At 55.1% G+C, this 27,025-nt stretch overlaps 2 protein-coding genes across 4 annotated transcripts; both read right to left on the bottom strand.

Annotated features, from left to right (window-relative positions):
• Nucleotides 1–5: 5 nt before the first annotated feature.
• On the bottom strand, nt 6–12,950 carry KHK (ketohexokinase). 3 transcript variants are annotated; one of them, XM_032172490.2, is made up of 8 exons: nt 12,350–12,950; nt 7,281–7,397; nt 5,119–5,253; nt 2,924–2,996; nt 2,080–2,226; nt 473–561; nt 180–337; nt 6–91 (listed from the first exon to the last, which is right to left on the bottom strand). In XM_032172490.2, exons 1-8 carry the CDS (start codon nt 12,439–12,441, stop codon nt 6–8), a joined length of 897 nt encoding a protein of 298 aa, XP_032028381.1. In that variant the 5' UTR covers nt 12,442–12,950. The 3 variants fall into 3 exon arrangements, with proteins under 3 accessions (XP_032028381.1, XP_032028385.1, XP_058282769.1); XM_032172494.2 differs by lacking the exon at nt 5,119–5,253 and adding an exon at nt 4,795–4,929; XM_058426786.1 differs by lacking the exon at nt 5,119–5,253.
• Nucleotides 12,951–13,059: 109 nt separating this feature from the next.
• EMILIN1 (elastin microfibril interfacer 1) lies at nt 13,060–21,075 on the bottom strand. The gene is made up of 8 exons (XM_032172488.2): nt 20,455–21,075; nt 19,413–19,532; nt 18,731–18,951; nt 15,694–17,622; nt 15,175–15,291; nt 14,698–14,715; nt 14,409–14,546; nt 13,060–14,018 (listed from the first exon to the last, which is right to left on the bottom strand). The coding sequence occupies exons 1-8, from the start codon at nt 20,622–20,624 to the stop codon at nt 13,681–13,683; spliced, it is 3,051 nt and encodes a 1,016-aa protein (XP_032028379.1). The 5' UTR covers nt 20,625–21,075; the 3' UTR covers nt 13,060–13,680.
• Nucleotides 21,076–27,025: the final 5,950 nt, after the last annotated feature.

The following is a 27,025-nucleotide window of genomic DNA, read 5'->3' as shown; positions in this document are numbered from 1 at the left end:
TGCTCTCACACGATGCCATCAAAGCCCTGCAGGCCACACTTCTTGCCGGCCACCTGGCACCCGAATCTCAGTGCTTCCTGCATGCTGCTCCCTGGAGGAGGGACAAGTAGCTAGGTCAGCCAGGTGTTCGGGACAGGGACAGGTCCCAGTCCTTTTTCCCCTCCTGCTGCCATACTCACCCTGGGAGAGGCTGAAGATGACGGAGGCGTTGAAGGTGTCTCCAGCTCCCAGGGTATCCACCACACGGGGTGGCGGGAAAGCATCCGAGTGGAGCAATTTGCCATCAGGGCCCAGGGCGTCGGCGCCCTCCTCAGCCCAGGCACAGACAAGCATAGCCCTGCAAGATGGCTCCACTCAGCTGGGTGTTAGCCCACCCCGTCCCCCCAGCCATCCCCCCAACCCCAGGGCGGACCCCTGGAGTCCAGGCTCATCCTGTACCTTCTAGAGCCCCTTCCTGGCTTCCCTGGCTCACCCTTTCCTCACACGACCATACAAGCCCCTCAGGGCTTCCTCTGCTGACTGGAACCCCAAGTGCTTGGCCACATCTTTGCTGACAAACACCTGTGGGCAGTGGAAGAGAAGCTGGTGGTCACTTCTAACTCGTCACTCACCAACAGCAGCTGGTGTTGCCTCCATTACAACACGACTCCCCCAACAGGTCCACATAGATCCCCAACATAGCATCTCACTGTCCCACGGGAACGTGGTTTTCTTTTTTATTTTTTGTAAAGACAGGGTCTCCCTGAGGCTGGTCTCGAACTCCTGGCCCCATATGATCTTCCTGCCTCAGCCTCCCAAATTTCTGGGATTACAGGTGTGAGTCACTGCACCTGGCCAGAAGCACATTTTTATTGATGCTTATATATGATAGAATACAGCCTTGTAAATTGTGAAACAAAAGCCCTGGTCCATTTGTTCTCGGATCAATGGATTGAAAACCCACAGAAAGCCATGAGCGCCACCTTGGGGTGGAATCTACCACCGCCATCCTGGCTCCCCGGAGCAGTTTTGCTGGTTTTTCCCACAACTATGTCCTCTAGGTATGGTTTCTTCATCTGGAAAACAAAGGGCTCCTTCAACACTACCTACACTTTAGAATCTCCAGAGAAAGTTTTGGTAAAAACAAAACACCAAAACCTTGGCTCTACCCCTGCCAATCAAAAACAAGATGGTGGGGCTCAGGCACTGCAATCCTCCTGCCTCAGCCTCCTGAGTAGCTGGGACTATGGGTGCACACCACCATGCCAGGATTTTTTTTTTTTTTTTTTTGTATAGAGACAGGGTCTTGCAATCTTGAATGCCTGGCTGAAGTGATCCTCCTGCATTGGCCTCCCAAGGTGCTGGGATTACAGGTATGAGTCACTGCTCTTGGCCTAATTTCTTTATTTTCATAGAGACAGGGGTCTTGCTATGTTGTCCAGGCTGGTCTTGGACTCCTGGCATCAAGCAATCCTCCTACCTCAGCTTCCCAAAGCGCTGGGATTACAAGTGTGAGCCACTGCACTTGGCCCGCGTTCATCTTTTTTAATATGCAGCCAAGGTTGAGGACCTTGGCTGGATGGTCCCCAACCAACTTCTGCTATGATGCTGGGATTACTTCCCAAATTCCATTTACATCCAGCCTTTTCAAAAAGAGACTCATGCAAGTCTCCTTCCCACCCTCCCCTCACCCCTAGCAGCCGCCACAACCTGCCAGACACCCGAGTTGGAAGAAACCTCAGAGAACAGTTGTATGCCCTCATTCTGCAGAGGAAAAGACTGGGGAGCCCCAGAGAGGAGCTGCTTCCACACAGGCTTGCCCTGTGGCTGTTTAACCCCTACCCAAGCCCTCTGGGCATTCTTAGACCTATGCACCCACCTGGGGTGGAGACATTCTACTCCTTGCTCACTGCTGAGGCCTGCACTGGAGCCCAAGCCTAGGGGTCTACCTCTTTGCTTTAACTCCCATCCCCCATCTTCAAACACCACCAAACCAGGAACCACTATTCCAATTGTGGTAGGCAGGATAAAAGGACTCTGGCTCCCTTTAAGAACCAAATTAGCCGGAAGGGGCAAAGAGAGGCTGAATGGGGTACCCACCACGTCTCCGTAGCCAAACAGCTGGAAGAGCTCCTCTCGTGGCTTCTCCACCTCCACGGACACCCGGATCTTCTGCTCTGGAGGCTGCCTGGTGTTGTGTGCGTCTATCCGCTGCAGCATCTTCACCTGCTCCGACGCGTTCCGGCCCTGGGACAGGACAGGGCAGCTCAGGACCGCTGGGCACTGCCTGGCCAATCTGCCTCATTCTTCCTGCCCTGCTGAAACTCTGGGTGAGGAGGGAGAGGGCCTCGGGGAGGCTGGGCTAGAACCCCATCCTAAATTACAAAATTCAGCGCTGTCGTGGACTTTGAAGACCTTATCAACCAGCTACTCCATTCCACAGATGAGAAAACTAAAGAATAAAAGAGACTGTCAAAGACCTACCATAGGTTAAATGACGGAGCTAGAACTCGGACTTCTCAGGATTTCCTCCCACCCAGACTCCAAAACCTCTCTTGGAGTAAAGGCTCTAGTTCCCTTTATTTGGGAGCTGAGTCAGGCCCTGTCCTTCCTGCTTCCCCAGAGGTCAGGCCATAAGCAGTCAGACGTCCGCCAGAGGCAGAGTTGGAGGCAGTGGGGCAGCCTGTAGCACAGAAAGCACAGGACTTTGCCTGGAGGCAGCTGTGCCTACGTTCTGCTGTGTGACCTTGAGTAAGTCACCTAATCTTTCTGGGCCTTAGTTTCCTTACCTGCAGACATAAGGAAGGATGGCGAGGGAATGAGGGGATTGGATTCATTTATCTCTAAGGTACTTCATGATTCAAATAAACCAAGGATGCAGAACATGTGGAGGAGGCTGGCAGGTTGAGCCCCTCGAAACACAGGTAAGGCAGGGCTGGCTTGCCTCAATGTGGATCCATTTGAACTGGGTCAGATCAACCTTCTCAAAGTCTGTAGCAGACACATCTGGCAGGCTCCTAGGTCACAGGATGGAGAAGACAGAGAAGAAGGAGCATGATGGGGTCAGCCAGAGCCAGGATCTCTAACTAGCAGCTGTGGACCCTGTGCCTGCACTGCTGGCAGCATGGCAGGAAGCTGGATCCACAGCACAGGATTCTCAGGCTCAGCTCCAGGGTGGTCCCTGTTACAGTCTGCTGGGGTGCCCCTACCTGAGTTTGAGGTTGTGATTAAATTATCTCAGGGTAAACTGAACAGCAACACATGTCAACGGGCCAGGTCTGTGTGCCTTGGAGACTGCATCTCCCAGAATGCGCTGAGAGCGCCAAGCCTACATTTCCCAGAATCCCTTGCAGCAGCTCGCGGCTCCCACAGGCAGAGCCCTGGGAAAGTATAAAGCCCGCGACCCCCTGCCTGGGCTGTCTGGTCCCCCTCACTTCTGGCGCCCCAGCGTTGGGGTTTACTTATGGCACCCCTGTCTTGTGTTTAGTAGCTCCCCGTTGCAACCCTGAGGTCAAAGTAGTTAGCACTTGAGGAAGAGTTTGTGTTTGGTTGGCTTAGGAAAGGAAACTCCCGATAGAGATCTGCCTTGACCCTCTTGGGCTAGACTTCAACTCAGCCAACGTCCCTGCTCCACATTCTGTAGCCGAGTCCTTCCGCTTAACTATAGCTGTGTGATCTGCCCGGGCTTTTCGGAGGCAACTTCCACATTGATAAATGGGGCCGAAACCCTCAGCCTCCTTGCAGGCTGCTGCAGTGTAATATGTGTGAATGTGCCTGGACTGTGGCCAGTGGGCAATAAACATTTCTCCGCAGAGCTCCTCTCCTGTAAATAGCTATGTTGTGTCCTTGATCAGGGTTACTACGGATTGTTGCTTAACAAGTATTTGACTAGGATTGCCCAATGTGAAGGTCACCTGTAGCACATATGCCTGCCTACTCACTCACTGCACATATGGAGCCCAGGGATAGCTGCCCCCTTCTCCAGGTCCAGCAGTCAGGCTGGGCAGTAGGGACAGCCTGAACCTCAGGGCTGCTGGGCTTGGGCCCTCTCAGCCATAACAGTACCTGGCACGTACTAGGTTCTTAGTACACTAAACCTCTAAAATCCTGCAGGAGAGAGTCTGCGAGGGACGAGAAGTGTCTATGCCCATGAGGCCTCTCTTGAGTGGCCTGGGACCCTGAAGGGAGGGATAGCCCCTTCCCCAGGTCAGCACCATGTTAGATGACCCCGATCTGCTGACCCAGTGTTCCCTTTCCCCTCCTTCAGCAACGGCTGTGAATGGTGTGTGGCGTGTGTGGTCTGGCTTCATCATGCTGGAAACTTTGGGGGGCTGATCTCTTTTACACACCCAAACCCCAGCTCCTTGGTGCCATGCTGCAGGCTGGCAACTCTGGGGCTGACCCTGGAAATCCCAGTGGGGACCACCCCCAGCCCTTCTTAAGAAGGGTTGAATCCCATCTCCTACCCTTCTGTCCTGAGAACAGTTTCCCCGCACCCACACCCAAGCTGCTGATTAACGATTTAATAATTATGGAGGAATCACTTCATAAATTACATTTTATATAGGCCTGCCTGCCCTTCTTTGGTGTTGACCAAGGCCAAGTCACCAAGCACAGCAAAGCCCACCCCTTCCCACCTCACTTTTCCCCTAATTGAAAGCAATTAGGAAATCACTGGACATTTTGGCAGAGAAGCAATTTCTGGTACACAGAAGCCACAGAGGGGAGCAGTTGGGATGCCCATGGTGGCGAGTGAGGGAACTGATTGAGCCAACTGATTGGTGGTTGTAGCAGGGCGAGGCCCGGGAGCCTTACGTGTCATGGAGCACAATGGTACGGTTGCCATTGGAGTTGTTGATGATGCAGCAGGAGCTGGGGGTGTCCCCCTTGCTCTGCCAGGCCACCTGAGACACGTCCACGCCCTGCCGCCTGAAGTCGGCCACCAGGAAGCTTAGGGTGGAGGCCGGGCCAGGAAAAGGGCAAGGAGGTACAGATTAGAGCCTGCAAGTGGCCTGGACCTCCAGCAGGAGTGGGGAGAGGGTGCTGGAGCACATGAGCCTCTAAGAGAAGAAGAGTCCTGTTCTGGGAGTTTTTGGTGGCGGCGGCAGCAGCTGGCAAGGCACAGACAGTTGTACAAACCTGTCATAGTATAGGATGGTGCGGCTACCACTGGCCTCGTTGATGATGACCGTGGCGATGGGGACGGAGCCTGTGGTCTGAAAGACCGTGTAGCGTAGGTCCACAGAATAGCGGCGGAGGTCATCCAGGACAAAACTGCCAGGGCGGAGTAACCCGAAGGGGGTGCAGTTCGACAAGGGTTTTGGGGACTGGAGGGTAGCTGGCAGGGCCACTAGAGACCCTGAAAGGCAGGGGTGCAAGCAAAGGGGGCTGGGAAAGAACTGGGAATCACAGTCTTGTGACAGGCAGTGCAACAGGGCAGGAGATGCAGGAGTGCAGAGCCTGGAGCTCAGAGAGAGGAACGCTAAGGGCCATCCTTTTAGGTCTTGGCTGAAGCATGCTCCGATCCTGACTCTGTTTTTCAGTCCAACTCAAGCTGGAAAGGATTTACTCCTGTTCATAAAGCTAGACAGGACCCTAGAACCTGTACCCTGTTTGAACCAAGCAGGTGGGGGCACCGTGGCTTGTTTCCTGCAATGCCCAAGCAGGATTAATAATTAATCTCCAAGGCAATACTTTGCCCCCGGCTGTCCTCCACAAGCTCATCCATGGTGCTGTCCTCTCTGAGTCCCTCCCAGTCCTAATGCTGTGATTCCTCTCACTCTCTGCCTGCCTCCAGGAGGCCCAGCCTGGAAGTGGTGCTGCCTTGGTGAGCCAGCTCACTGCTTTGTCCTCCTGCAGCCAGGTGAACCCTCCTGGGCAATCAGCTGGCTCCCCATGCCTGATGCCACTCAGTATGGGCCTGGGCCAGAACTGTCTCCTGGAATGCCCTCCATGCAGAGTGAGCCCAGGGGCAAGGACAAGGAGGTCAGCCCCAGCCCTTCCAGCCGTCCCTGGACATGCATTGTTCTGTGCTCAAGAACTGGCAATTATGCCCAGCAGTCCAGCCACCATCCTGGCTTTTCTCACCTGGCCAGAGCCCGCTTTCAGCAACACCAAAGCTGGATAATACAGATTTGCATAAAGATACCAAGTCAGGGCATCATCCCTTGACTTACAACTCCTTTAAATAGTAGCTTTCCAAAAGCATTGGAAATATGGTTTTGTTTGCCAAATAACTTTTGCACCCCAGTGCCTGGGACATGGTAGGTGCTCTCTAAATGTTTGCTGAGCACATGGGGAGAATTCTGAATAAACCACCCATAGGCATGATTGCTATGTAAAGAAGAGTCGACCACCCTAAGCCAGAGCCACAGTCCTGCCTCCAGCTCAGAGGAAAGGAGCTATTAAAGAGGTTTAATGAGTCACCAGCCCTTGGCTCTGAGCCATCCTGTCCCATCTCACAGGGCAGATTCCCTCCCTCTATTCTCTTCCTGCCAGTTCATCAAGGCAGGGAGTTTGGCTGCAGCTCAGGTGGTTGGACTCTGCCAGCAGCCCCCTTCAAACCAGGGTTCAAAGGGCTGCCCTTCACAGGCCAGCAACCTGGCAGCCTGCCCCGGTGCCCACAGTGTGCAAAGTGTGGGCCTCACCTCCCGATAAGTGCTTGCTGAGTCGGCAGCACCAGGGGTCAAAGGGCTCTGAGGTCCCTGTAGCAGCCAACACGGAGGGCGTGCATGAGCCATTTAGGGCTATAGCCCTGACAGCCGGGGAACTGGGAGGTGTGGGTTCTGAGCCCAGCTTTAGCATGTGGCTTCAGGGTGTCCTTGAACAGGGTACTCTCACTGCTTCAGTGAATAACAGGGACATGAGCACCATCCCTGCCTCTCAACTGAGACAGAAACTGTGGGCCTGGACCCAGGGGAGGATGGGTACCACGTGTCCCTAACTGCCTTCTGCCTCAAGCATGGCCAGGATAAGGGACTTAAGATAAGGCAAAGGCAAATCCACCGCAGAGTCTGCAGGAAGTAAGGAAGGAGAAGGGAAGAGGCTGAAGCAAGCTCCAGGAGTGTCCGGGAAACAAGCTGTGGCAAGGAAAGCTTCACGGGGCAGCATCAGCCGCCAAACTGCAGAGAGGCCACACTAAGGCAGGGCTGGGAGTCTGGTGCTCCGCCATGCCCCCTCCCCACGTTTCTGCTGGACACAACCCATTTGTAATCTCCCATCCGCCCAGGGTGGATACATCCTTCTTCTCCCCCAACGATGCAGGCAGGCCTTCCCCAGTGGGCTCTCCCTCCTGGACTTACTCAGCAACATGGCCAGGAGCCATCGAGCCCATGAAGGCACAGGGGGCTCCGAGCAGGGAGAGAACGGTGCAGGAGTTGGACGCGTTGCCTCCACGCTGCCATCTCTGGGACAAACACCTGCAAAGCACAGGGAGGGTCCCTGCAGCCCCAGCAGGCTGGTCCCAAGCACAGTCTCCTGTATAGGGGCCTACAGAATGTGACAGCTGGGGACTCCTCTCAGAAAGCATCTAGGCCGCCGTCTCACTTTGTACCCGGGGCAGCCGAGGCCGGCCAAGGGAAGGAGCTTGGCTGAGAGCGGTGTCTACCTCCCCAGCCCAGGCTAAATTCAAGCTGACAGCAGTTCCTTTCAATATTTCCATCTGTTCCTAGGGCACCAGGAAACCACTCACTTGGGTCCATCACTATTCGAGAGACCCACTAATTCCAGGTCATCTCCTCCTCACCTTTCACCCCAGTCAAAGTGGCTCCAGAGGCTGCACCTTTGGCCTCCTCTTTGAGAGCTGGAGCAACTCCAAGGACCTCGGGGACTAAGTGCCTCTTCCCAAAGGTATCACATTTACACCTACTCCTGTATTAGGAGTGTCTACTTCGATAGAAACTGCAGAGCTATAAAATCAAACGAGTAAGACAGGACAGCAAACCTGGACATTGGTTGTTTAAGAAGTGGCAGCAGGGAGCACTTCTCCATCTTTACTAAAAACCAATCAAAAGGAAACTAACAAGACACACCTGAAGGGCTTCATTGTCATCAGCAGCAAAAATGATAACTTTCACATAGAGGGTCAAAGCACTGATGACCTCACAGTGTTACTGGAGCCCAAATGAGAAATCATTAATGAATGTTATTACCTTTGAGGTAAGAATGGTGTTGTTATTTCTATCGTGCCAGTTCCAATAATAATAACAATTGTGGCAGTTTACAATAAAAGGAACAGTACCAAAGAACCACTAATTAAGAGAAAAAAACTGAACCAGAATTTTTAGGCCAAAGCATATTTGTACACAAAACTTCAGTTTTGGGAAAAGGGGAGCATGATGTCATTAGAAAAAAATGATAGTAGGCCAGGCACAGTGGCTCATGCCTATAATCCCAGCACTTTGGGAGGCCAAAGCAGGAGGATCACTTGAGCCCAGAAGTTTGAGACCAGCCTGGGCAACCAAAGGGAGCTCTTGTCTCTAAAAAAAAAATAAATAAATAAAAATTAGCTGGGTATGGTGGTCCCAGCTACTCAGAAGGCTGAAGTTGGGGGAACGTATGTGCCCAGGAGGTTTAGGCTGTGGTGAGCCATGATACTGCCCTCTAGCCTGGGTGGCAAAGTGAGATCCTGTCTCAAAAACAACAATAACAACAATGACAAAAGATAGTACTTTTTTTGTGTTTTTGAGACAGAGTCACTCTGTCACCCAGGCTGGAGTACAGTGGCATGATCATGGTTCACTGCAGCCTCAACCTCCCCAGCTCAACTGATCCCCCCACCTCAGTCTCCCAAGTAGCTGGGATTATAGGTGGGCATCACCATGCCCTGCTAATTTAAAAAAAATTTTTGTAGAGATGGCATCTCCTTATGTTGCCCAAGCTGGTCCCGAACTCCTCGGCTCAAGCGATCGTCCTGCCTTGGCCTCCCAAAGTGCTGGGATTATAGGTATGAGCCACTGCACCCAGCTGGTCAAAGATTTTCAAGCTGGCCGGGCGTGGTGGCTCACGCCCATAATCCCAGCACTTTGGGAGGCTGAAGCGGGTGGATCACGAGGTCAGGAGTTCAAGACCAGCCTGGCCAAGATGGTGAAACCCTGTCTCTACTAAAAATACAAAAATGAGCTGGGTGTGGCAGCAGGTGCCTGTAATCCCTGCTACTCGGGAGGCTGAGGCAGGAGAATTGTTTGAACCCAGAGGGTGGAGGTTGCAGTGAGCTGAGATCATGACACTGCACTCCAGCCTGGATGACAGAGTAAGACTCTGTCTCCCCCCAAAAAAAAAAAAAAAAGAAAAAGAAGATTTTCAAGCTGAGCTTTACAGAAATTTTTACGAAAAGAAAGGAGGAATCTTGAGGGATCTGACTTGATCAATAGTTAAGGACAAAGCTGATGTGGAAACCCAAGTTTCCTGACCCCAAAGCCATTGCTATTTACTCCGTATTTTAAAACTAAAAGTAGTGAGGCCCAAGCATTGATGAAGTTTCTAAGAAAGGGTATAGAATTTTACTCTGGGGAAACCCTTCAAAGTCACACTGATATTTCCTGTGCAGAAATGCTCAGCTAAAGGCCGGGCGCAGTGGCTCACGCCTGTAATCCCAGCACTTTGGGAGGCTGAGGCAGGCGGATTGCCTGACATCAGGAGTTTCAGACCAGCCTGACCAACATGGATAAACCCCATCTCTACTGAAAGTACAAAATTAGTCGGGTGTGGTGGCACATGCCTGTAATCCCAGCTACTCGGGACGCTGAGGCAGGAGAATTGCTTGAACCCAGGAGGCGGAGGTTGCAGTGAGCCAAGATCGCACCATTGCACTCCAGCCTGGGCAACAAGAGCAAAACTCCATCTCAAAAAATAAAAAAAAGGACACGTCCCAGGGGTCTGGCTGAGCTCCAGGTGGCGGCTCCCGAGAGTCCCCAACTGCCTGTCAAGCACAGAGACCCTGGGACAGGTAGGGCTGAGACACCCAGGAAGGACAGGGTCGTCACTAGGATGTGCTCCTCTGGGAGGCACAACAGACCAGGAGCCAGGCTGCAGGGAACGAGGGCCATGGGGCTGTGGGGGAGGCATGGCCTGGAGTGCAGGGAGCATGATGGACATGGGAAGGGGCCCTTTAGAGAAGTGCCTCGCTCAGTGCCCACCTTCAGAACCTGCCCCATCAGTGTGGGCGCTAGCAGGACCTCCTTCTCCTATCTTCCCGACAGAATTAAGCTGAGAAGAAATGGGACTTCAGCTCTGACAGAAAGAGGTGCTGAGTCTTTCCCCAGGCTCTCCACAGTCCTTGGAGAACCCGTGGCCCTGGAATTTGCACTGTTCCCCTGAGATGAACCCAACTCCTCACTGAGTGCCATGTCCTGCGGCTGCCTCGACCTTGCACAGTGGGTTAGGTCTACATGGTGGCATGCCCGTGCCCCTTCCCCTCTGTCCCCGCACCCCTGGCAAGGGGCCCTAACCTCTGGCAAACCAAAGCAAAGGGTCAACTCCAAGAGACAGTCAGCAGCAAAGGGACAGGGTATATAGGAGATGACAGAGGGCAGGGGCCCTGGACTCCACACTAGGAGACTCGAGCTGCAGCTGCCGCTGTGCCACCATTTAACCCCATGGCCTGAGAAAACATCTCCAAATCTTCAGCTTCCTTATCTATATAAAGGATTTCACTGATCTCTACACAGTTCCCATGGGCTGCTGGGAGGAGAGTATAAAATAATATATGTGATGGTGCTTTGTGACCCTAAGGCCTGAGGAGTGCAGGGGTCTGTCACCTCAGTTAGCCTCGCAGCCATCAGCGCTGTCGTGTCTTTGTGGAGTTCAGTCTTGAACTGCCTCTTATCCGGTTCTTAGCTAGGACAACTGATACAGCCCAGGAGCAATTCTCAGTGTTCTAAGCACTCACTGCACCAAGAGAAAGCTAGTGTCCCGCGCCGCAGAAATGCCTTCACAGCATTACAGTGTAACGGTGAGGCCCTTATCAAGAGGAAATACAAGAACCAATAAGCCAGGTGTGGTGGCTCATGCCTTAATCCCAGTACTTTGGGGGACTGAGACGGGCAGATCACTTGAGATCAGAAGTTTGAGACCAGCATGGCCAACATGTCTCTACAAAGAAAAGCCCTGTCTCTACAAAAGAAAAAAAAAATTAGTGGGGCATGGTGGCATACACCTGTAATCCCAGCTACCCAGGAGGTTGAGGCAGGAGAATCGCTCGAATCCAGGAGGCGGAGGTTGCAGTGAGCCAAGATCATGCATTCCAGCCTGGGCAACAGAGCGAGACTCTGTCTCAAAAAGAAAAATAACCAACAAATCGGCTGGGTGCAGTGGCTCACGCCTGTAATCCCAGCACTTTGAGAGGCCAAAGCAGGAGGACTTCTTGAGCCCAGGAGCTCAAGACCACCCTGATCAATATAGTGAGAACCCATCCCTATACAAAACTTAAAATACAGCTGGGATGGTGACGTGCATGTGTGGTCCCAGCTACTCAGGAGGCTGAGGTGGGAGGATCACTTGAGTCTGGAGGTCAAGGCTGCAGTGAGCATGGTTGCACCACTGCACTCCAGCCTGGACGACAGAATGAGACCCTGTCACAAAAAACAAAAAAACAAGTGACTCTTCAGTTTCTAGCAGACAACTGAGAAAGATGTTTTCCACTACTAAACAGTGTTCATTGACCTTTGTGAAAAGGACTTCTGGTAAATCCCTCTTGGAATTTAGCACCAGGAAAAAGCTTGCTGGGGCTCATGAACCAGCTCTATCCATACATAACCCATGGCATCTCATGTTTGCCTCCAGTGCCAGCAAGCCCTGAGCTATAGTCAAAGCTCAAATACCATGGTCTTAAATGTTCTCCAACAGTTTAACTGTACATACTTTTTACTGTAAGCTACCTCAAATCTTTCTCAGAAATAGGTGCGAGATATGTGTGATAAATAAGTTAGAAGTAAATGTTGATGAGAGGCAAGTGCATAGGCTTGGGATTTAAAAAGAAGCAGCAGAAGCTGGAAACGGGTCCTGCACCTTGGTAGCTGTGTGCCCCTGGATAAGCCTCTTCGTCTCTGAATCTATACTTGCTTATCAGTAAAATGGGGATCCTGATGCCTGACACCTGACACCTGATGCCTGACACCTGATGCCTGAGTTGAAATGGAAATTGGCTAACACGATGCTATTAAATCCTGGGTCTTCTTATTAAAGGCCTCAATTCCTTCCTCTCTTCTCTCATGCTGGGAGCCCCCAGGATTCCCGGGTAGAGGGCGTGGGTCCAGCCTTGAAGCTGGGCTCTCAGGGTCTCACTGCGGGGTCTCTGCAGCTTCGGTCGCTGGCACAAATGCTGGACTGCAGCAGCCCCTGGGGTCCCCTAGGGGGACCTGGGCGCCCCTACCTTATCTCCGAGTCCTCCTTAGGGTACTTGTCCACCAGGCTGATGACGTCCAGCACCACTAGCCCCACGCACAGGATCTGCTTCTCTTCCATGAGGCTGCTCCCAGAGCTTCCTGCCCGCCTGGCTGACGGGGTTCCTCCCGGCCTCTGCCTCTTATCCAGGAGGATGGTGTCCCCGCTCCCAGCTGCCCTGGCTCCTCCTCCGCGTGGGAGCTCCTCCTCCAGGGAGCCACCTGCAGCGGCCAGGGGTGCAGGGAACGAAAGGAGCAGGGCCCTTGCTCCCGACACCCGAAGACCCGAGCTGGTCTGGGAAAGCCAACCCAGAGGTCTTGGTCTCCGGTCTTCCGGTAGCAGGTGGCCTGGGCCTGCAGATGGCAACGCCTCCCACTTCTCAGCCTCAGTTTCCTCGCTTGTCAGATGGACTCGGAGCTGATGCAAACCTTTTTAAAGCGCGGCTAAGCGATCTCGAGAATGCAAAGAGAAAATGCGCTGGAAATACGCTACTTGCCCCGCCCTCTGCTGCACCTGCGTCTCCGACTCCCGACCGTGGACCCGCGAGGTAGAGCTGGGCCTCGCATCAGCAGCCCTGCCTGAAGCCTGCGGTCGCGGCTGCCCCGCCCCGCCCGGTTAGTCCCAGCCGAGGCCACGCCTCCGCCTCGGAGCAGCGGGACCCGCCGGGTGGGCGGCAGCCTCACGTGGCGGGAACGCCGAGCGCCCCCTGGCGGACGCCGGCGAAACGGGCGTGACACGAGCTAGATGTTGCAGGAGCCGGGCGGGCGCCGCTTGCTGCCTGAGCCAATCCCGAGCCGCCCCGAGCCGGGCGGAGGCGGCGAGCGCAGTGCGGAACCTGGGGTCCTCTCCGGAGGCCGTCGTCTCTCCCGCCCCGTGCCCTGTGCACGCCCGGCAGCCCCCGACCCCGTACCGTAGCAGAACGGTTCGTTTAGTTTTTTTTTAGAAAAACCAAGTGTCTTTATTCCTGGATCATTTAGTACGACGGTGGGCGGCCCCCGCGCGGGGAGCCTGGAGCCCAGGGAATCGGCCTGGAGGGCCACTGGAGGGAGCAGAGGGTGCGAGGATCAGCTCCTCCGCAGGCCGGCCCTGGAGGGGTTCTTGGGGGATCGCGCCAGGCCAAAAGTCTGCATGGGCGGCCCCGAGCCTCCCTGAGCCGGCGCGCCCCGGGCGTGGGGAGAGGCTGCTCTGGGCGCGGTGCCGCTGCGGGCCCGGGTGCGGCGCTCGCCCAGGGCTGGGTGCCCCGTCTCAGGCGGGACCCCGGGAGCCCGCCGCCCCCGCTGTCTCTTCAGCCGGCGTAGACACGTCGGTCGGGACCCCAGTCTACGCGTATTCAAGCTCTGGGTCCCCATAGAGCAGGGCCCCGCTGAAGATGGTGAGCGGCTCCTCCGAGTGCGCCAGCTGCCCCATGACCAGATCGACGCAGACCGTGTCCCCGGCCTGCAGCGGCAGGATGAGGCTGAAGACGCCCAGGGTGCCCGGGCTGGGCTGGCTCTCGGCCACTGGCTTATTCTCCAGGCCCTCAGGCTCGTAGCCGCCGGAGTCTACGCGGGCCACGCCCTGGTTGGAGCGGGACAGCACGGCCTCCACTTTCTCGTGTCGGTGCCCAGTCAGCACCGCGCTCAGCAAGTAGCGTCCAGCCAGTGGCGCTGTGAACACGCCTGGGGACAAGGATAGCAGTCAGGGGTGCCAGGGAAGCTCCGGGGAGCGCATCAGAAGTCCTGGACTGAGGAGGGACCCGCTGAGTCTTTTCCCCTCACTGGAATGTAAGCGGCAGGGAACTGGGGGCTTTGTTCACTATGCATTCCCAGCACTTAAAACAGTGCCTGGGCAGGAGCAGGCCCCAGTAGATATCTGCTGAATGAATGAATGAATGAATGACTACTTCTTCTCCCCACTGGCTGAGAATAAATAAATGAAGAAAGAGCCGGGGTCTCCCCAAATCAGAGAATGAAAAGATTCACACTGTCGGAAGCGGCAAGAATGGGAAGATATCACTGCACACCTCACCCATTTCTCCAACCATTCAACCCAGCCCCTCCCAGGCCTACCTGTCTCTGGATCATAATAGCCTCCATCATTGAGCAGGACTCTGTCGAAGGGGACCGTGCCTGGTTCAGACCGGGGCAAACTCAGGGCAGCTGAAAATGCCACTCGGGGCACAGGGGCTGCTGGTGCCCCCTCCGCTCCTGAGCGGGAAGGGTGGATGTTAAAGGGGATGCTCAGGGCAAAGTGCCAGCCCCCTTCCCCTGCTGGATCCCCAGCCCAGGGCTGCCCGAGGACCTCCATCCTCCAACCCCTAGTCACTTCTCCCTCCAGAATGAAATGAAAGGCACTCACCCTGTTCACCTTGAGGACCTGTGAGAAGAGGAAAGGGAGCAGTGAGAAATAAAGCAGCTCTCACTAAGTCACTCAGCAAACATCTGCTGAGGCTGTCCTGTTGTGCTGGGTGCTACATGGACTTCAAAGCAGGAATTGGGGTATCAAGAAAAACAGGAATAGGTAGAGTCCATTCTGTTCAACTGCTGGGCCATCCCAGCCTTTCACACCCCAGACAGCTATAATAGACTCAGCTTTAGTCTCCAGTACTGCAGTGGGGCCATCATTATCCGTTAGCCTCCTAATACCCATTAACCAAACACAGTGACTATCACAGTGCCTCCTCGCTTTCCTCTGATTTTCCCTTATCAGTCAGGTAGTACCCAATTCCCCTTGTCAAGTTCAGAGTGGAATGTCAAGCCTGGGGCTGCCAGCGGGGGTCAGGGTTGGAGGGGGCAGTGGCAACCCTGACTGCAGCAAGGGTCTCAGTGCACATACCTGGTGGCCCGATGGGCCCCTCTTGCCCATCCTTGCCTGGCGATCCTGGAGGTCCAGCAGGGCCTGGGGGTCCTTGCAGCCCAGGAGGCCCTGGGGGCCCAGCCTCTCCTGCAGGCCCTACAGTGACAAAATTGAGTTGAAGGAGGGCCACAAAAGGAGTTTCCAATGGATAAGGAAGGTGGGTGGTGGCTTCATGAACAGGGAGAAGATGGATGGAACAGGTGGAGCTTTGCAGGCTGAGGGGGCAATAAGGTCCCTTGCTGCATGCTGGATCCCTGGCTGGGAGAGCAACATCCTCTCTCCACCCACAGGCCTAGTGAGCAGCCAGAGGGAGGGCAGGGAGCTAGGACCTTGCATCATCTCTTGCAGGCGAACTATAACGCCTAGAATAGTGGTTGGGGCTGCAATTCATGCTGGGAAAAGCAAGGAGAAAGCAGATGAGTTGGAAGCTGGGCTGGGGGAGGGGGAAGAAAAATAAGGGGCTTGAAAGGGGTCCCCTCATGCCTTTCGTCCCCTCACCAGTGAGGTCCTTCAGGCTGAGCTGGTGCAGATGGTCCTCCAGGAGCTGCAGGGAGCTGTTAAGGGCACCCAGCCGCCTGCCCAGGCCCACCTGTCCCCCGACCAGCTTCTCCAGCAGGGCTGCCTGTGTCTGGCTGGTGGCGTTGGTTTCCCGTAGCCCAGCCCAGAGCCCAGCCACGTGTTTGGAAAGGCCCTCGCGCAGGCTCTGCAGTCCCCCAGCCACAGTGTCCAACCGTTCACAGACACCCTCAAGACGGCCCAATCGCCCCTCTAAGCTGGGGCACTGGCCGGCCTGTGCCTGTCCCTCCTCTAGGCCTCGCAAGCGCTCCTCACTCTCCGTAGCATGCTCTGTGGCCTCCTGCTGCAGCCTGTTAATCTCAGAAATGATGCGGTCCTTGGTTGCCCCCAGGTCAGCCAGATCAGCGCCCTGGCCCTCCACAGTGGTCTGGAGCTCATTCAGTGAGTCATTGAGGGAGCTAAAGGTGAGAATAACCTCAGAGAGCTCTCCTTGCAGGGCCTGCAGGGCTGAGCCTGAGCTGCCCCCAAACACGCTGAAGCCGTCCAGGGGCCCACGGCTTGGGCCCCCAACACCTGGACCAGCCCCAGGACCCCGAGGAGGCAACAGGGGGCAGGAGCAACGCTCCACACCATCCCGAAGGCGGCCTAGTTCCTCTTGGACTCCACCACAGGCCCCACAGCCCTCATCCCCATGGGCCTGCAGCAGTCCCTCCAGTTGGCCTAGCCGGGCGGCAGTGAGATTCAGCCTTAGCGTGAACTCCGCAGCTGTCTCATCCTGGGCATCCACACGATCCTGGAGCCGGCCCACAACCCCTTGTAATCCCTCCAGCATGGCCTGCCGGGCCTCCCCCGCTGCTTCCACCGTGTGCAGGCTGGAGCCCACCAGCCGCAGCTGCCCCTCACTGTCCAGCACCCTGCGCTCCAAGGCACTGAGGATCTCGCTGACCTGAGAGTCCTGCTCCCCAGGGGCCCCAGAGCAGAGCTGCCCGCATGCCTGCATGGCCCCTGCCACCTGCTCCTCCAACAGATCCAACCGCCCCCCCAGCTCCCCGCTCACATTGGCCAGCAGCCCCCTCAACTGCTCTAGTCGGCCCCGGGCAGCAGGCAGCCAGTGGCTCAGCCCCCCAGGAGCCCCAGGCCAGCTCTCCTCCTGCTCCTCCGAGGGGCCCAGGGTGGAGTTGAAGCGGTCCTCCAGGCGAGACAGGCGGGAGGCCAAGCTGGTGTAGCCTGGGGGGTGGCCCCCCTGCCCTGCGGCTCCTCCCAGCTCTGTGCCTCGCCGCCCACTCAGTACTGTCACTGAGCCGGCCACGACATCCAGCCTGCGCTCCAGCTCTGCCAGTCGCCGGCCCAGCTCTGGAGAGCAGCATTCCTGAGGGGGCCTAAGGCCCACCGCCAGCCCGGCGAGGTGCCGTTGCCGCTCCTCCACCGAGGCCAGCAGCTTCTCCATTGCTCGCAGCCGCTCCCTGTCCTCCTGCTGCTGCCGGCGGAAGCCATCTAGCCCGGCCAGGCACACGGAGCAGGACTCCTGCAACCGCTGCTCCAGCTGCCGCAGCAGCTCCTCACTGGGGCCCGGAGGGGCTGAGGCTGGGGCTGGGGCCCTGCTGCCCCCACTGCTGCTGCTGCCGCCATGATGGTTGTTGAGGTGACCCAGCTCCTGGTCGTGGGTGGAGACGCGGGTGTCCAGGAGCTGCAGCTGGTGCTGGATCTCATTGAGGGTTTCATGCACCCCAGGGCGGGCAGCCGCGTCAGCTGGCTGCTGCCTCCCGTTGAAGGCCGTTTCCACAGCCCTCTGCACATCCTCTGCCAGGCGCTCGCTCAGTCCTTGCAGGACACCCCGCAGGCCTTGCAGCTCTTTGGTTAGGCTCTGCACCTGTTCCTCCAGCTGCTGCACCTTCTCTGACTCCCCAGGACCTGAGGAGAGGGGAAGGCAGAAGGCAGAGGGGCTGGACCCCAGATCTCAAGGCCCCTGCTCACCCCAGCTCCAGCAAGGGTCAGATGCCCAGGCTGGCTCTGCCTCTCCTTTGGGTGATTTTGGCAAGAGGAAAAAAAAGAAACTCCATTCACTGAATGTCTCTAGGCCAAATATGAACCATGGGTCTGTTCTTCAATAACTCTCCTGGGGAGACACCATGAACTCTTCCCATTATATAGTCTGGGAAACTGGACCAGAGATATTAGGTGCCTGGCCATGGATCACAGGTTTAATAAATGGCAGTGCTAAGTTTCAAACCCAGACCATCTATCCAGCCCCCAGGTCCATGTTCTTTCCACCTGCCCAGAGTGCCTCTTCTTGGAAACTCTTTTCTCTTCTGTGAAAGGTTAATGACACTCTTCTGTCATGGGGCTGTCAAGAGGGGTGAAATGGGAGTGTAGGGAGGCACTTTGGATGCCACAACAGTAGCTACCACTGGGTGACACTTCCCTGCAACACCACGGGGACAAAGAAGAGGCTCTGTGGATGGTGAAAGTTGGCCAGGAGTTCCTGTTCGCATAATTATAGTACGGCTATCTCGGGGCAGGGAAACAGTACATCCGGTGTGCAGCACACAGGAGGGAAGGCAAGCCACGGGAACTGCTGCATGCTGGGACCTGCGGTCTCCAGAGGCCACAGAGGGGTCTGGGATCTGTAGTCAGGTGCAATGCATGCTAGGATTTGTAGTCTCAACTGTCTGTCCCCACAGACCAAGCTTCTCAAAGGAATGCCCCTTTCTCCTGCAGCTGTTTGAAGGATCTTGGCCACATGTGGGCGTGTGCGAGCACCTTCTCTTTCTTGGCCTTCTTTTTCTCAGTCTCTCCATCTTTTGCATGCTCTCTCTCTCTCACACAGACACACACAGACACACACACACACACACACGCACGCACACAGGGAATCTCTGCAATCTCACTAACCCTTCTGCCCCTCTCTTCTCTCTGGCATAGAGCCCGGGGGATTCCCCCAGCAGCCTGGCCCCACATTTCCCATTGCATCAGATCACCATTTGGAACTTGCCGCCCTTGCAGCAGCTCCCACACTCACCTTCTCCCCCAAGTCCACTGAGGGGGCTGCCTGCACTGGAGCCAGAGAGGTTGGGGCGGGCAGGCCGGGGCAGGGGCCGTGGTGTGGAAGACGCAGGCCCCAGTGCTGGAGCAGGACTCTCAGCACAGTCATCGCCCCCATAACCCTGACAGCACCTCCACTCCATGTCGGTCACTGTCTTGTAGGCCACACGGTAGCGAGGGCGGAGGAAGCGGCGGTACCTGGCAGAGGCAGAAGGAGGCCTCTTTATTCCTCCCTGTACTGTCAGTGACCCTGGTCCCTGTCCTCAAGGGTGGGCCGCTGCTGGTGGGCATGGCCTGTCCCTCAGGCTGGGTCCCTCTTACTGTCCAACATGTGGCCTTGCTCAGCTGACAGCTGTCAGCTTTTTGGCCAAGGGTTAAATCCCTGCTTTTCCTTCCCTTGCCTTGTGCTGGAACCTTGAACTCCTCTGCTTGAGCCTGAGCCATCCCAGAGAAGGCATCTGGGGCTGGCGCGTGAGGCAGGTTTGCCCTCAGTCTCCCACCAGCCAAACTGTTGTCTCAGTGTCTCCTCAAAATGGCTGTGACCCTAGCCCCTGTCCTGCCCTCGCTCCCTGCTTCGTACAGACTCCCTGAGTCAGCCACCCACCATCCGCCCTCACCCAGTTCCAATTAAGGGCCCGTTCCCTGGCCCTGGGACTCACATGATGCTTTGGGGACATTGGGGCTGGCCCCAGGCACAGGGCTGGTACTTGACATATGTCTCCACTCCATCCTCAAGGACACAGCTCACTGTCCGGGTCACCACATAGGCACACCAGTTCCTGTAGGTACAACCCCCTCTGGGTCCAAGGACCAAAGATACACGCCCTGGAGGAGGGCCTAGGGGCTACCAGAGGGACTGAGGAAGGCTCCAAAGATGCAGGGCCCTTGGGGATCAGTGAGAGCCAGGGCTTTGGCATGGCCACCCTCCCTATCCCCCACGTTTTCCTGTGTAGCAGAAGCAGATAAAGACTTTTCAAGATGGGGAGAGGCGCAGAATGGAAAACCACAGAGCAGTCAATCCTCATGGCGGTGGGGTCCCGGGGAGCTTCTGAATGTACACAATCATGTGTGTCCCTCTCTGGGCCTGTCTCAGTCCCCAGTTTGGCATGCCGTGTGCGCATAGCCAGCCCGGGCCCTGTGGGTGATCCGAACACTGGCTTCCACCACACCCCTCCGGGAGAGGACGGGCAGGCCAGCTCGGGGTTAAGTAGAGAATAAGCCATTGATGAGCCTGCCCCTCTTGGGGATTGCAGTTCTATACTCCTGGCCCCATTCATGCTGGCCTCTGATCTGTGTCTGGCTGGAGGGCTGGAGGGAACAGAGCTGGAGTGGTGTCAGAATTATGGATTACTGGATGGGGCCAAGGGAGCCCTAGAAGGGGACAAAAGTTCTCCCTAAGGCTCTTGGGCTGGGATACAGAGGGCAGCTGGTAGGAAGGCCTGGCCCGCTCCCCTCAGGACAGCTTCCCTGGGGCATGTGGGAGCGGACCCCCTAGGTGACCCAGGGAACATATGTGTTCAGGGGGTCCTGGAAAAGGCCCGGTGGGAAGGTGGGCATGTGAGGAGCCACCTGATGGATGGGCTTCTCACTCCCCCTCTGCCCTGCATTAGCGGACGCAGCCTACGGCAGAGAGCCAGGCAGAGGTGGCATTCTGACCCCTTTCTCACCACCCACGCCTCGGGCTGGGACCCAGACTCTTACCTGTGGCGGCTGGCCGGCCGCGGGGCACTCTGGGGCTGGGGCCCCCCGGGGCTGAGGGCCCCACTGGACCCTGTGTAGAGGCTGAAACCTCGAGGAGGGTAGCTGGCGGCCCCTGCAGCTGCGGTCAGCAGGCAGCAGAGGTAGCAGCTCCAGAGGGTGCGGGGGGCCATGGCGGGGCGCTCCACAGTGGCCCTCAGAGACTCATCCCGCCCAGCCACTGGCGCCTCTGCCGGCCCCGGGGATGCTGCTGCTCCACAGGACAGCCCGAGCCCGTCCTGTCCGTCCCAGCTTCCTGCCGACAGCCCCCGGCCACACGTCTTCTCCTTGGCTGCCTGGCCTGACCCCTCTCCCCTCCTCTTTCCTCCTCAGCTCCTGTCCGTCCCCGCTCGGTTCCTTCCGCTCTCCTCTTCACTTCTGAGGGGGTTTGTTCTCTGTGCCCCCTCTGGCCTCCCGCGCCTGGTCCCTGCCCCTCTCAGGAGCTGCGTCTCAGAAGTTGCGTCCTGGGCGTCCGCCCCCTCGTCCCAGCTGGCCCTCTTCTGGTCTCCCTGTCCTCTTTCCCTGATGACCGGATCCTGGGGGTGACAGGGCTTTGCCCCTGTGGCTGTTCGGAGGCGCGAGAGTGGCTGTGGGGCGGGCCCTGGCCTCCTCCTCCCTGCTGGCTCCCCTCCCTTCCCCCCCCGTCTGGCTGGCGGTCCGGCCTCCCCCTTCCTCCCCCCACCTCTCCAACCATCGTGCGCCACATCTGCTTCTTGTTAACTCCGGGAAAGAGGGAAAAAAAAAAGGAAAAACAGAAATGTGGAGTTGCCGCCGGGCTTGAGGCCAGCCTCTCAGATGGGCCACATGGAGCCAGGGCCAAAGCCAGGGCCAAAGTTGAGGCCCAGGGCTGGTCACTCCGACTGGGAACGGGAGCCAGAGCCGCAGCTCCCCTGGGGCTGGAGCAGGCCTCCCCTGGGGGAGAGGGCCCCAGAGAGGGAGGCCAGAGGGGAGGGTGGGAGGGAAGGACTGGACAAGGGAGAATGAACTTGGAGGGCTCAGCAGGACTTCACTCGCCGTCTAGTCTAGCAGTCTCCTTTTAGAGATGTGAAAATTGAGGTCAGAGTGGGAGAGTGACTTGTCCAAGGTAACACAGCAAGTCAATGGTGAGGCTGAGAACACACACTAAATACCAGGTCAGTGACTTGGGAGAAAGGAGGAGAGGAGAATGTGCTGCTGGGCCAGGGAGGAAAAGGTCAAGGACTCCACTGAGGCAGACGGGAAATCCACAGACGACAGAAGAGGAAGAAAGGGCCGGGTGTGGTGGCTCACGCCTGTAATCCCAGCACTTTGGGAGGCTGAGGTGGGCAGATCACAAGATCAGGAGTTCGAGACCAGCTTGACCAACATGGTGAAACCTCATCTCTACTAAAAATACAAAAATTAGCCAGGCTTGTTGGCATACGCCTGTAATCCCAGCTACTCAGGAGGCTGAGGCAGGATAATCGCTTGAACCCGGGAGGAGGAGGTTGCAGTGAGCCAAGATCACACCACCACACCCCAGCCTGGGCGGCTGAGCGAGACTCTGTCTCAAAAAAAAAAGAAAATAAAAGAAGAAGAAGAGGAAGAAAGGCACCTGGCAATGGGGAGCAGGCTTCTGTCAAGCAGTAGAGGGCACGTGGGCAGGAAGAGAAACAACCTTTCTTAAAGGGATAAATGAAAATGGGTCCTGGGCTTGTTTTGGTGATGGTCAGACCATAACCAGATGAGGGTGGGGGATGAGGTAAATCGGGACCTATCTTTAGAGCACCAAAGGAAGTCAGTCCCTAGCCTGGAGGCAAGCCTGATAGCTCTCAGTGACAGGCAAAGAGCCATCAGCCTGACCTGAAAGTTCCACCTGTGCCATCTTGATCTAAAAGCTTGGTCCCCGTCACCATCTGACCCTCAGTGCTTGACCAGGGTCTCCAGGTGGTGGGATGCTTGGGAGAAAGAAACAGAAGCACTAGACAGAAAGGAGACAGGAGAATGCTGTGTGCCAGGTACTGCGGAGGTGCCCACGTAGCAAAGGCATAGGTAAGACCCAGACGCCGTCCACTAAGGAGAAACTGAGGTTGTTGGAGAATGGGACACAAGCCCCCAGAGAACCATCACAAGCCAGGACAGAAGAAGTGCCAAGGGACAGGACAGAGGTATGATGTGTGTTCCAGCTAGGAGGAGGGAAAGACAGCTGGCTGCTGGAGACAGTCAGAGGAGAGGCTGGAAAAGACAAAAGCTGAACAGCATTGGGGTGGGGGCGGGGGTGGGGGGCAGGAGTCAAGAACAGAGACAAGGTGAGGAGAGAGATTTCAGGCTCAGGAAGAGTGGTCTGCCTCAGTCTCCTCAGCTGTAACACAGGAATAACAAGACTCCCCATCCCACTTTGTGAGGATTAAGTCAATGCATGTAAAGCATTCTAGAACAGTGCCTGGCAAATGGTAAATGCTCAATCAACGTTAGCTCTTTTTTTTGTGTCAGGAAAAAATGGGACCGAAATTCAGAGAGGTAGATTGTGGACAAATTAGGGAGAGGCTCAAATGACTGGTTATGAGGCTGTATTGCAAGTTTTTGAGTAGAAGCATATACACATACACGAAAGAAGGTATTGTGGGTGAGAGCGCTGAATACAGTGTCAGAGCACAGGCAATGTAGCCCCAGCTCCTCCTGTCACTATGACCCAGCAAATCCCATGACACCACTGGGAGTCTATGTGTCATCTAAAGTCCCTTCCAAATTCTACATTGCAAAGTGATGCAGACTTGGGCTCTGGTGGTGACAGTGACCATGGATAGGCAGGGAACGTTGTGACTGCTTGGTGACTGCCTGAGTAATGAGGGACCAGATGAAGGGAGACACGAGAGAAGATTCCAGCATTTGAGCCAGGACGGGGAAGTCGGTAAGAGAGCAGGTTTGGAGGAAAGAAAAGTGATCATAGTTTGAAGATACTGAATTTAAGATGAGAGTAACACATCCTAGTGGAAACCAGTGTCCAGGATGGTTAGCAATGGTGGGCCATTGATTCTTCCAACATGTGCAGGGCAATAGGTGGAAGCCATGGGAATGAATGCCATCAAATCATCATTGTAACTCTGAACTATCTTGCCTCCAATGTCCTATGACCCAGAATGTGACCTTGATGGCTAAGAGAAATGTTTGTGAAAAGACAGGGTCAGGCTGGGTGTGGTGCCTCACGCCTGTAATCCTAGCACTTTGGGTGGCTGAGGTGGGAAGATCACTTGAGGTCAGGAGTTTGAGACCAGCCTGGCCAAATGGTGAAACCCCATCTCTATTAAAAATACGAAAATTAGGCCAGGCACGATGGCTCATGCCTGTAATCCCAGCACTTTGGGAGGCCGCGGTGGGTGGATCCCATAAGGTCAGGAGTTCGAGACCATCCTGGCCAACATGGCGAAAGCCTGTCTCTACTAAAAATACAAGAATTAGTGTGGTGGTGTGTGCCTGTAATCCCATCTACTGGGGAGGCTGAGGCATGAAAATCGCTTGAGCCCAGGAGGCAGAGGCTGCAGTGAGCCAAGATCGTGCCACTGCACTCCAGCTTGTGCAACAGAGTGAGACTGACTCAGAAAAAAAAAGTGGGGGGTGGTTGGTTAAAGTAAATGCTGGAACAAACAGAAACGGAAATTTGTAGTTGCCCCTTAGAGCCCTGGGGATCAGCACACAGGGAGATTTGAAGGAAATGTTCACAGGAGATCCCGATTTCAAAGAAGTTTTCGGTGGAAGGCTGCAGCTTTGTCCCTGGTCTCTAGGCTCTGGCTCTGGCCCTGGCAGGAAGCCAACCCACTTCCCCTCCAGACTGCCCCAGCTGCTGCTATGAGTTTTCTTTCTCTGCTCTTCTCCCTCTCTTCGCCCTTAGGAGGCCTCTGGCAACCTGAAAAGTCACCCCAGCCATCTTGTCACTGCCCAATTGTTACCCATTCCCTCTCCTACCCTCTGAAATTCAAAAATCTGTTGTATAATTTAAGTGTATCAAGTGAAAAATGTTGGCTTTGAAATATAGTTGCAATAGGTTGCATTTCATTTGCCTTTATGTAATTAGGAGACGAGACCTAGGAGCTATCATGAATGTTTGTGAAATCACAAAGATATCAGTGGCTCTGGGTTCACCAGAGAGGATGCTTCCCCTTGCTGGCTTGAGTGGGCAAGCAGGCTACAATGGAGACTAAAGTTAGAGTGCAGTGTTAGTGGTGATGGTGGCAGTGACATGCTGGTGGTGGTATTGGCAGGCAGCCACAAATTTCCAAAGCAATTGGTAAGAGTTCCTGACCCCTCAAAAAGCTAAGTTGTTGGTGGCACTAGGACATGATCTATTTTACAACCTCTCCAAGGTGGGTAATTTCCAAGGATCTAGTGCCAATTGGTCCTACAAGGCAATTAACTCATTCATTCAGCTTCACTGACTAAGAGTTCATGACCAGGGTCAGGACAACCGTGGGCACCAGCAATAAGGAGCATTTTATGTCTAGCCTCTCAGAGGACTGAATATTGGGAGGGAAAAAGGGGGAATAATATGATTTGGGGCCTGGCACTGTGGCTAACGCCTGTAATCCCAGCACTTTGGGAGGCCGAGGCAGGAAGACCACTTGAGGTCAGGAGTTGGAGACCAGCCTGGCCAGCATGGTGAAACCCTGTTTCTACTAAAAATACAAAAATTACCTGGGTGTGGTGGCACAATCCTGTAATTCCAGCTACCCAGGAGGCTGAGGCAGGAGAATCGCTTGAACCTGGGAGGCAGAGGTTGCAATGAGCTGAGATCGCATCACTGCACTTCAGCCTGGGTGACAGAGTGAGACTCATCTCAGAAAAAAAAAAAAAAGTGATTTGGGCCTTGGGTCATGCCAATCCACATGGGAATTCAAGTTTGTGGGGAGTCTTGAGCAAAAGCCCACTTTTCTCCAAAGAGATACACTTTACTTTTCCTTTCAGCTCTTCCTCCAGGTTTAATACTTCAGCAGCCGATGTCCCTGAACCCAGTCCCCCCTCTCCCAGGTGTTGTTGCTTTCTCACAAGCTGAGCCTAATCTTGGCCTCATGTCCTTTCCTTGAAAATGTCACACTAATCACAAAGATTGAGCTCCACAAGTGCCCCCCAGTCATTTCCCTCCACATCCTCCCAAATCCTCCCAGGATGGGGCTGTGCCTGTCTCACTTCCCACATAGTTTTTTTATTCAAGCTTGGTTAGAGATTTGTCAGTTCTTAGTTAAGTCTAGTTCAGTCTCATAGACTGTTTTTTGTTTCAGTTCTTCCAGGCACTGGGCCAAATGACCCATCCAAAACTGATGAAGACTCACTGACCTAGGCACAGGAAGTTCTGCGAGGTGAATGAATTTCTGGGTGGTCCTAAAATAAATCTTTTCCTTCTTGTGCCTAATCCTATGACAACCTATTGAGTCCACAGTTTGACCTGGAACATGGAGTGGAGGTAGGAGGAAGAGGTAACACTGCTCTTTTACCAGTTTCTAGAAACTTGGTGAAATCAATTACCTTCTGGGCCTCAGTTTCCTTCCTTCCTTTTTTTTTTCCCCTGAGACAGGGTCTCTCTCTGTTGCCCAGGCTGGAGTGCAGTGGTGCAATCTCGGCTCACTGCAACCTCCGCCTCCTGGGTTCATGCAAGTCTCGTGCCTCAGCCTCCTGAGTAGCTGGGATTACAGGCATGCACCACCAGCTAATTTTTGTATTTTTAGTAGAGACGGGGTTTCACTATATTGGCCAGGCTGGTCTCAAACTCCTGACCTCAGGTGATCCTCCCACCTTGGCTTCCCAAAATGTTGGGATTACAGGTATGAGCCACCATGCCTGGCCAGTTTCTTTCTTCATAAGATGATTTTGAAGGCCCCTTTCGGCTCTGATAGTCTAGGATACTATGCACCTGGGTCAATTGGTTTTAAGCACTTCCAAGGCTTTCTTTCATGTCATTTTCAGTCTAGAAAGTTTAACTTTCAGGGCGGCCTAAAGGTAGAGCTTATTTTTAAAAGGGAGGGCTAGTTCTGATTCAACAGTAGACCTAAGTGTTTGGTTGGACTTGGATCTGCTGCAAATTTCCAGGAGACATGAAGCATAATGATGTATAATCCTTAAGACCTAGACCCTTACTGTCCCAGAGAGGAGCTGGAAACAGACTGCTCACTGAGGGATGCATAAGGGAGTACCTGTCTGGGGTTTCACCAGTGTTATGTGGAGGGGACTCGGCTTTCTAAATATCAAGCTTCTGGGAAATATTGAGTGGGGGCTGGTGGTGAGGTGGGGGGAGGCCAGGGGAACTACAGACTACTAAAGGCAGGGATTATGTTTAGGAGCCACCGGGCTGAAGCCCTGGGGGACAAACTGTTGATGGTTCCAGGCCAGGGAAGGCCACTTTGGGATAGTGCATCCCCAGCTCAGTGCACACAGGCGGCAAACTGGTCCCCTGTCCCAAGCCCATAGCATCTCCTGTAGAGTTTTCTTTGGCTCCGAGAAGCAGAGGCCTCCCCTGAGCCCTGGCCCCCCTCTACCGCAAAGCAACTGGCTTCCATTACCCCTGACAGCTCCAGAGCAACAGCCCAGC

Source organism: Hylobates moloch, unplaced genomic scaffold (assembly GCF_009828535.3).
Source record: "Hylobates moloch isolate HMO894 unplaced genomic scaffold, HMol_V3 SCAFFOLD_13, whole genome shotgun sequence".
Lineage (NCBI taxonomy): Eukaryota > Metazoa > Chordata > Mammalia > Primates > Hylobatidae > Hylobates > Hylobates moloch.
Note: the sequence above shows the minus strand (reverse complement) of the source record. Positions and strands in the feature narration are given on the sequence as shown.